The 10,644-nt window shown below is 45.8% G+C and overlaps 1 protein-coding gene across 1 annotated transcript; it reads right to left on the reverse strand.

Annotated features, from left to right (window-relative positions):
* Positions 1-249: 249 nt before the first annotated feature.
* Positions 250-1,068, reverse strand: OLIG3 (oligodendrocyte transcription factor 3). Its single transcript, XM_019648095.1, has one exon. It carries the CDS (start codon positions 1,066-1,068, stop codon positions 250-252), a length of 819 nt encoding a protein of 272 aa, XP_019503640.1.
* Positions 1,069-10,644: the final 9,576 nt, after the last annotated feature.

Here is a 10,644-nt window from a genome sequence, read left to right on the forward strand (position 1 = left end):
TGCATGCAAAACACACGACGTCTGGTTCCAGTCCCCCTTCTCTACCACCCAGAAATTGCAGTTTGGTTTTGGTCCTTTCCCTGTGGGGGTCAAGTAGGGTCTGAGATCTCTGAGCCCCAGTGGGAGGCCACCGGCCCGCACCCGCCCTCCCGAGGCGGAGCGCCCAGTCTCCCCCTTCCCTCACCGCCCGGCACTGCGGCCCCTCCCGCCGCTCTCCCCTCATCCTTAGCAGCCGGGCCGGCCCGCTGCTCACTTGAGCAAGTCCTTGGACTCGGCCGACAGCCGGGCCATGTTGGCGGTAGAGAGAGCAGACAGGTGCGGTGGCGGTGGCATCTGGCAGATGGTGCACGGACAGGGCAGCCCGGCCCAGTGCTGGAAGCCGCTGCCCAGCTGCAGCGCGGGAGGCGTAGAGGGCGCCTTGAGCAGCGAGTGGGGAGGCCGAATGGTGCCGATGGCAGGCAACGAGGCGGCAGACAGCGGTGACGATGGGTTGCCGGACGACAGCGCACCACCCAAGATGGGGTGTACCGGGTGCACGGCGTTGGTGGCATGCGCTGGGTGGCCGGCCGAGTGGCCCACGGTCCCGCAGTGAAAGGCCGAGTGGTGGCCCCCGTAGATCTCGCCAACCAACCTCTTCATCTCCTCCAGGGAGCTGGTGAGCATGAGGATGTAGTTTCTGGCCAGCAGGAGGGTGGCTATCTTGGAGAGCTTGCGCACCGAGGGCCCGTGTGCGTAGGGCATGACCTCGCGCAGCCCGTCCATGGCGAGGTTCAGGTCGTGCATCCGCTTGCGCTCGCGTCCGTTGATCTTCAGCCGCAGCTGCTGTAGGTCCTGTTCCGACAGCTGCTTCTTGATTTTGTACTTGCTGCTCTCGCCCGCGGCCTTGGCGCCGGCCCGTGAGAGGCTTTCCCCGGGCATCTTCTGCACCATGTCGCCCTGCGTGGACGAGACCGAATTAAGACGGCTCTCCTGGTGGCGGTGGTGGCGGTGATGGTGGTCCCTCAGATACATCTCATCCATGTCCGGAGAGGAAGCTCTGCTGGAGACAGAGCTCGAATCAGAATTCATTTTATTACAGGGGATGCGGCCCGAATGTGGGGAGGCTTTAAGTGGGAAATTAAAGAAAATCTTGAATTAAAAAAAATTTTTTTTTGCACAGCCCAGCAACCCACTTCTCAGCGACAAGACGTGAGAAGAAAAGCTGAAGCACTGCCTTTCCCCCGCCTTTCTCCCGCCCCACTCCCTTTTCTCTGATTAGGCTGTTTTCCTGGTCAGCTAGTTGGTGTGTGCTTGAACTAACCTCACGCAGAAAAAGAGGGGCTTTTATAGAGCTGCGGCGGAGCAAAGAGACAAAAGAAACCCTCCTATCTATCCTGGGCTGGTTAGGATGACGTGCCATCATTCAGGGCGGTGCGCTTTGCTGTCCCATTTAGCGAGGATTCCTATTCATATTCATTGTGGGGCCGCCCTGGGACACCTCTGCTCAGAACCGCTAGGAGCCCCCAGGCACAAAACCCTCTGATTGACACTGCTCCAGCTCACGCCTTCCTGATTTTTAAAAAAACTTGCCCTCACCCCCAACCCCCTTCCCAATTTCCCTAACCAAATCACACCTAAGGAACCGAAGGGAGGGAAGGGAAGGGGCTAGGCGGTTGGCGGAGATTCCCCTGGGTCTGCAGAGAGAACTGAAACATTCTCCTTTCTTTCATAGCTACTCTCATTTTTTGGCAAATATGGGCAAAAGAAGTCCCGAAGGAACAGTTTCAAGGACAGATATGAGGATGGAGGGCAGGTTCAACACGCAGGTGGGGGCGGGAGGGGGGACTGCTTGTTGTGCGTTGTCTGAAGTTTTTATTATTATTATTATTATTATTATTATTATTATTAAGCATTATAATTTTTCTTTTCCTAAACGGATATTGTGCTCATTCTGTTTATTGGGCCCTTCTGGTGTGGTTTCAATGGGATGTCCATATATGGTGATGGCTTTGCCCCCGACACAGCTGTGGGGATGGGTCTCTTGCTTTCTGTCTTGTCTTTCGTTTTAAAAAAATAATTACTGAAAGAATTTCAGTTTTGCCCAGTTCTCTAACTTCTTAGACCTGGAATTGAAAAAAAAAATCCTAGTGTTACAAGAAGAGTAACTTAAGAAGGGGAGAGGAAAAAAAGAAGTCCATGGGTTTGGGAACGAGTTAGGTTTTGGAAAGGTTCCCGGGAACGCGGGAGAGTGTTCCTGCTCAGGCGTCCCCACGCCTCTTGGACCCCGGCGGATGACTGTGGGGCAATCCTGGCCGGTAGGTTGCCTGGGCGGCCTCTAGCCTCTGTGCGTGAGCTGGAGGAGAGCATCTGCGGCTCAGCACCACCGCAGCCGGTGGGTCCACCCGGCTGGGACACCCCATGCCCGCGGGCTAGGGAAAGCGGGAGCTTAGGGTCGAATAATAAACTATGTTGGAGTGTGTGTGTGTGTGTGTGTGTGTGTGTGTGTTTATGTTTCGGCAGCGAAGGGATCTGGAGAGCCCCTGTGCGCGCTCGCGTGGGCACTGCGGTCCAGGGCGCAGTTGTTTTGGGGGAGACGGAAGCCTGGAGTTCAGAGTCTTGGGTGGGAGAGCCAGGTTGGCTCCGGTCTTTCTTCCCCCTTGCTGTGTTTTTGTCAATCGGGACTAGCTAAGCAGGGGCGGGAAGGCAGAATTCCCCAGAAGGGAGAGCGCCTGGGGAAGCCTTTAGAAGAACCTGGGTACCGATACATTCCGGGCTCAGAGGAAACTAAGACAGACACTCGATTGTGAATGAATGTCTGGGTGGCAAGTGAGAAACCAAAACAATCCCGTAACCTCGGGCAGTTAGAGCCTCAGACTGCACAGCAGAGTCACTGCAAGTTTCTAGGACTCGAGGAATAGGAGGCCTCACTTTCCAGGGATACAAATAGAGCCGCCGGAAGAGAGATGGATGCCCGGTCGGGAGTTCGCACGCTCTGCGAGGCTGTACCTCCTTAACAGTCACACCGCGAAAGCAGCTCTGACAGTACCAGTCGGATGGGGAGAGAGGCGCCACTTTGGAACGGATGCTTTTTCTATGCCAAACTTTGATTCTCTGATAATACATTTTTTAAAAAGGGCAACAGTGCCTCGTCAAGGCCTGGACCTCAGTGCCCTTGAAGTTAGGACACAAGCCTTTCATCCTTCTACTGCCTCCACTTCCATGGGGAAAAAAGTTTCTTAAAACGGAGAAGCCAACAGATTCTAATGGATGTGGAAAGACTGATGCCCAAACGCACTCCTAATATCTAAGCCAAAGGAATGTCTCTTAACTCACCAGACTCGCCTATTTTAGCTCAGTGACACCCCCTGAGCTGCTTATGTGAAAAAGCGTTCCAGAACACATGCATATATTCGAATACCATCCCAGGTGTTGGACGGAAGCTGGAGGGCGGGGGAGGCGTGGTCCAGACAACGGGCCCTCAGCGGCTTGCCTGCTGTTCAAGTGGTGGTGCTGGTTGGGAGGAGCCGGCAGGAGCGCTCCACTGGAGGAAAAAGCAGCCTTCCTGCCTTTGGGCTGGTGCAGAGGCCCGGCCCCCACTGTTCTCCTGATCCTCTTCCCTGACTCTTGGGAGTCCACGTCTATCTTTCCCACGCACAAACTGAGAGCGCTGCTCCTCCATTTTTATTTCGAGAAGTAGCAACGTCTAGTTAGAGCAGAAGGGTTGCAAATGAAGGAGTAGAAAAATCATGCTGATGAAATGTATTTTGCCTTTTTAAAACTCCCAATTTTCTCAGTAAAAAATATTAAGTAAGGTGTAAATCTCCCCCAAATTATTCGAGAAGGTTGCAGGGGCAAAAGGGGTTGGGGAAAGCAGTCCTTGCAGTACAAGCTGATCAACTCACTTGCGGGGCTGGAAAGACAAGGGGCCAGGGTTCTGGGAATCCAACCCAGAAGCCACTCTTCCTGGGCACCGCCTTTCTACCGAGAGGAGGATGGATACCCGCCGCGACCAGCTCCAGGGGTGGGGTGGGGGGCTGCGTTAGGCGGGGAAGAGGCGCCTGGACCTCTGTCTGCATCGACCAGAGCACCTCCACCCCCAAAGGGTTTTTTAAAAGCGCCAGTAACGTGGGGGTGCTTGAAGTGGCAGATCTGGGTGTCTAGGCCAATGGTGTGGGGGGCGGGGAGAGTGATGAGGACTCAGTAGCAGTCCGGGACGTGGTGCGCCCTCTCCTTCCTGGTCGCCGTCTGCTTTCCCGAAGGGCCACTGTGACAGCAGGATGGAGCAAGGTCCAGGGCCGCAGTCGGGCTAGAACTTTTAGTGAGGCCTTTCAGGAGCCCCCGACTCTCCTAGGAGGCTTGCTCCTTATCCCCTATCTCTGGGGGGAGTGAGGGAGAGGGGATTAACAACTAGAAGAGGGCGAGTGAGTAAAGGAACCATAACTTTGCTAGCCATAAAATGGGTTGATACGCTCCAAGGCCCAAAAGACGCAGGCGCTCACCAGGCAGCGCTGGCCGCTGCTCCCACGCGCTTGCCTTGCAGAATCGTTTTCCACCCCGAGGGTTCACCCGCGACCCCTGCTCAGCCCCTCGAAATAAGCCCCTAATTCGAGAAGGAATCAGGCTCGGAGCTCAGGAAGACGAGTTGACGGATCTCTTCAGAGGGTGTCTCTGCATCGCCAGCCCCGGGTCTGGGCAAGGAGGGGAGAGTTAGGGAGCTGGCATTGGGAGGTAGCTATAGCAGCCCAAAGGGGCCTCAGCCTGAGAGAGACGCGCAGTGACCTTGGCCCTGGCCAGGAGGCCCATTCAGAGGGCTCAGACAGACAAGGAGCCGCAGCGAGCCACCCTGCAGCAGCGAGGGCCCAGATCTCTAGGGCCACACCCCGCGCTCTCGCAGGAGGTGGGGGGCAGCAAGGAGGCGGGGGTTCTATGGCAACAGGTGCGTCCCTAGGCCCGGCAGGCCGCTTCCCGCCCAGCAACCTTGGCTATGGATTTCTCAGCCTTTGTATAACACATGAAAGCAGTCGGTCGGCGCCGGGACCCTGTCGGAAGAGCAGCCCAGCCTTGCCCGTGCGCCCCAGGCGCACAGCCTCAGATCTGCAGCCCGGGACTGCAAGCAGCCCCGGTTCCCATGGACCGCGCATTCTGTTCTTCCTGACCCCCTCACCCCCACCCCCCTACTTATATCCCCCCATCAGCCTCCATCACCAGGGGTCATCTCCTACCCTGTGCACGGTGCTGTAGCTCGGTGCCTGACGCCCACCGCTCCACAGCTCCAGCCACCAAGTTCCTCTCCAGCAGCTGCCGGCTCTGCCTGAGGCCAAGGCGATTTGGGCTCAGGAGCGACCTCCACCCCCACCCCAACCCCCCTCCTGAGAGTCCAGAGGCAAATGTAGCGTTGGCTGACCTGCCGGGCCGCTACTGTGAGGAGCCGGTCAATCAGCAACGTCCTGGGGCTCCTCTCGCTTATGAAGCCTCAAACTTGACCCGCAGAAACTTTGGCCGACACCGAACCGCGGGAGGCTGCCCTGCAGGCTTCACCTTTTAACCCAATCCCGCTTACGAAACAAAAAAGATAAAAGGGAAACCCAAATATCTCTAAAGATGTTCCGTCATGTGCAACTGGAGGAATCATCTAAAAACTAGTTGACCACAGAGGAACTTTTCAAAAAGTAGTTTCTGTCTTTATCTGAGTAAAACAATCGCTTCACAACAATAGCAGTGGGGGCCGGTCACTCAGGGCTGTTAGGTTGATCAAAGAAGCCGTGACCGAAAGAGAAAAAGACAGCTAGTTTTAAAAAATTAAATATCAACATAAATCGCAGCCAAGCAGGAATGATCTCTCACAGCAGCGCATCCCGGGTGATGGGGTTGTAGCGAGGGGCCGAACCCGAGACCTCGCAGTCAGAGATGCCAACACCGAAATCCCCATAATTAAATAGGTGCTAGAAGGGCCCCCAGAGGATGGATCTGGGCCGACTGACCAAAGTGATTCAGTTTTTTAGGCTTCCCCATATTTTACATAATATCTCGACCACTCCTTGATCTGTCCAGTATTTTTCTCCTATTCTTTTTAAAATCTGATTTTCATACAGAAAAAGAAAAAAATAGAAGTTGATGGACAGCAGAATTTTATGAGGCGATAGTAGCTGTTTTTCGAAATGTTGAATGTGAGACTGGATAATGCAAAGAAGTCCCAGAACAGCATAAAATGATGAGGTGCTAATTATGTGAATATAGAGACAAGTGAATACACTGGCAGAAGTAGAAGTTAGATTTTAATGATGCATAAGCAGCAAGTTTGGCTAGAACTTACAGACTCATTACAATTATTTAAAGACTGACTAAAGTCAAAGGAGATATGAACTTCTGGGCTACATTTATAGGATTTTGCTCAATTAGTGAGCATACTTCAGTACTCTTTTTTCCCCCCCCCCTCCATTCTGGCAACATCTGCTCAATTGCCAAAACCTCTACTGAGTTTTTCTCCTAAGCCTATAAATTGAAAACATTTTTTCCTCAAGATTGGAATATGTAGGTTGATTTAAATATCACTGGTGATCAATCATGTAAACCAATGAGTTATATTAAAATTTGCATACTTAGACACACACACTCTTGGCATATGCACTCACATTGTGGGTTTGAGGCTCCATTAATACAAATACTTTAAAAACCACTAAGTAGATGATTTCTGATTAGTATTTTATTGTTATTTATTTACTTTTGTGATTTTATAATTAAAGTCACTGTATACAATTTGATATCTTAATATAAAATACCACAGAATATTAAACTCTGCTGCTTTTTGTTTTTGGAAGTTATTGCATCATCTCCTTGGTATATTCTATTAGATAGTTAAATTAAACACATATTTGCTGTACTACTTGCTAAAATGCTTAAGAAATATAGATTTATTTTAGAAATAAATATTTATCTTAGAGATACATAGCTTATGTATCATGTATTATTTTCATATTCTGTTCATTAATATTCAGGTTTATACACAAAGTATATAAATAAATAGATACCACAAAGGGATTAGACTGTAAGAATCGATGTACAGAGCAACAGAGGATTAAAAAGTTGCTAACACTTGTGTCATCAATTTATTATGTTGCTTTTTTGTTATAGGTATCTATACATGTATGTTTGTAGATGTATATTTGCATAAAGTTAAATACATTAAAATGTATATTTGAAGCCATGAGTCCCAAATAAAAAGGAATAAGTTATTTTTCAGATGATAATAATGACAAGGGAAAACATATTATACATCTGTTCATAAATACAAGTAGATTTGAATTTGAAATGTTATATTGACTCTTAACAAATGTATAGACACATTATTTTGAGAAGATGATAATTAAGGAGTCTGCTATTGAATCTTGAAAAGTCAAAATGGCAGTTTTCAAAAATCAACACTTTCATGGCTGACTGATTTTATGCAGAATTTATGGTATGGACCAGGAGGACTCTGCTTTATCATTTCTGAAAACATGAAAATATAATATATGGTCCTGTATCATTAAACCATCGTATTTTTCTATTTATAGGTATATTTTATTTTATTTTCATAACACCAACAGTTTGAATGCAAAGTTTATAAAACCATATTGCCACCATTTACACATTGGCTGAATTTTCATGTTCATCTTTACCTCATATTATAATATATAATAACATTGAAGCAATTATCCAGGCAATTCAAGCCTCCAGTCCTGTTTTTCTTTTATTTTTGAGGTGGGGAGATGGAGGGTGGAAATAGAAGAAGCAGACTAGAAACAAAATATCATTCTAAATTTCTAGGTAAGTATCATTTTATATTTTATGTGCAGACCAGTCTGAGTCTCCTATTTAACAACTGAAACCATATTCTCAACAGTACTATTAAGAACTGGCTGTAAAACAGTCTCATACACTTGGAATACGTTAATTTTTACAACATAAAATGATAATGGAAATGAATATCTTTTCATAACATGACATTATTTAAGATATTGATGAAGGAAACTTGATAATTTTCCAAACCCTCATTTTTCCTAGTAATTTTGATTATTCTATAACCCTTAATAATATGAAATAGCAGCATATTACATTATTTGTATTCACAGAAGTGAGTATGTCAATTAGATACTTTAGAACTTTGTTTTTTCTCCTTTTTATTATAGCGCTTATTATAAACATGAGTAGATTTTCAGAAAAAAAACCTTTATAAGGAGAAGAAAAAGAAAGAGAAGAAGGGTGCAGAAAACACTGTGTGCATGTTCTTAGTTCATAATACATTTTATGGAGTTGTTTATATGAAAGTTCTCACCAAGTATGTTTATTTCATAAATTTATGGAAATTGTAACAATGATTCTAATATTATATTTTAATTTAGAGCACATTTGTGGCTGTTTCTCAAAGTCAGAGGTACAGCAAGTTGTCTGATCTTATTTCAATGCCCAGTGGACTCTATGACATCCTCACCATTCATATATCCTGCACTGTGTTAAACCAGCCACACTGCCTGAAATAAAGCTGTGAAGATGAACACTGGGTAATCCTTCGGGGATGGTACTTCTGAGTACTGGGATGGTTCAGAAAGTGCTGTAAAGGTGAAGCAGAGAACCGAGAACACTATCAGACTGAAACCCTGCTATGAAATAGAATTTTTAAAGTTAAAGCTATAGATATCCTAGTGCTGCTGGACAGAGCTCCCAAACAAATTCTTAATCTTTTCTATTGCCACAGAGAAAATAAAAACTTGCAACTTTATATTGAGGGATAACTCCAGTATCCCAGCAATGCAATATGTAATGCAATTTGCTTAAATAAGAATAGGAGACTAGAAATCCATAATTAGAAAAAGGCAATTTTTTTTGTTGACAGGATTTATAGGCTTATTTTAAAATTCTTTCTAGAGTCAAAATTCTTTTTCCCTGAAAAGAAGCTTTTTGTATACCATTTATTTGTATAAAAAGAAATCAAATATAATTATCCATATAATTTTCAAGTGCGCTTGCTATAATTGTCTTATTCATTTTTATCAAAGTTTTGCATTCTGTGAAAGTAAAGCAGGGGATAGTAGCTCTTCACTCCCATTAGATTTATTAATTAAAGTAATAACATTAAATGGAAAATAATGCCTTTGAGAAAAGTAATGTCAAGAACAGACACCCATTAGAAAAATATTGCCAAAAGATACATGTGGCAGGAAAAACGTTGGCCAAGAGTCTATAACCCATTAAACTTAAGAGTTTTAAGTAGCTGCAAAAACTAAAAACTAAAGGGAATATGCAGCATGGGATTGAAACCCTTTTTTAAGAGAGGACCAGAATAATATGGGGGTAGTTCCTCTCAGTGTTTATGGAATCCTTCATGCCCCTGTTTGATAAAGCCATTAATAACAAAGAGAACGTAAAGAAGCATCTGCAAAGAATACAAATACACAGAAAACACTGTATAGGTTCCTTCAATAACTTGTCATCTAGCCAAAGCTTGCAAGTACCATAGGATTATAGGAAAGATGAACTCTGGGAGAGATTTAACTCCAATAAGAGTTTTATGGATAACTCATCAATTGCAAACACAGAGATGCCACTTCCTTATTGATGAGAGTATCTTCATTATGATATGAAGACCAGAGGCAAATATTTCACAAGAAAGACTTCACAACCCGCCAGATTCCCTCGATAGGATTTGCTGCTTTCCAGCTATACACACTTATACAAGTTTCTCACTATTTCTGAACTTTCATCTTGTCATTTGCACAATGAAAATAATACTCATGGCATATACCACTGTAAGGATTAAATAACAGTGTTTTGCAAGCTGATGAAAATCACACTTTTGAAAAAAAAATTTCTCACCCAGTCTTCTGTATATTTTCTTACCAGCCCACAATACTTGTTCAGCTTTATTCTTTCATAGTTTGCCATGCGAAAATATTATTTTGGTATTCTTTTAAAATTTCCTAACATCTACCCTCACTATTAAGGCAGGATCCTATCCTTTTCATTGTCCCCAGCCCCTGGCAAGTTGAGACTTAGTAATATAAATTATACTGAAATACCTCTCAGAAGTTGCACTAGGTACATGGAAATTGTTGTGACTTTTAGAAATTAAATTGAGGTATAGAAACCACTAGTTTTAGAAGGCAGTGTGACAAGTTTCAGTCCCTCTAAAGAACATGGTAGGGAAGTAAGGATCTGATTGTTTATTAGAAATAAAGATGCTTGGGAGAAACATGATTTACATGTTGTTTTGGTTTTCTCTTAAGGAAAGCTCTTAAGGAAATCAGTAGGCTGAACTGTAATTCTGAGTCCCAGACAAAATTTTATGCACCCAGTTTTCCTATTGTTCTCCTAATCACATACCTATCGCTAACACCCACAGCTCAGCCTGGGGATTGTTTGGGTCTGTTAGACCACGACTGGCTTCATATGGAGAAGCAGATGTGTGACAGTTGCATTTTGGAATTTGAAAACCTTGCCAAAGTTTGTCCTAAAAGACAACTCATGGCTGCCACTGACTCAGTCCTACTCTGGCCTGACTCTAGAGTCTTACCACTGATACTTGACAAAAATACACAGGGCTAGGCCAGCCAAGTGGCACGGTGGTTAAGAGCTGGCTTGGGATGCCAGAGGGCCCCAGTTCGGATCCCACATATGAGGGCCAGTGAC

This window comes from Hipposideros armiger, unplaced genomic scaffold (genome assembly GCF_001890085.2).
Source record: "Hipposideros armiger isolate ML-2016 unplaced genomic scaffold, ASM189008v1 scaffold_120, whole genome shotgun sequence".
Classification (NCBI taxonomy): domain Eukaryota; kingdom Metazoa; phylum Chordata; class Mammalia; order Chiroptera; family Hipposideridae; genus Hipposideros; species Hipposideros armiger.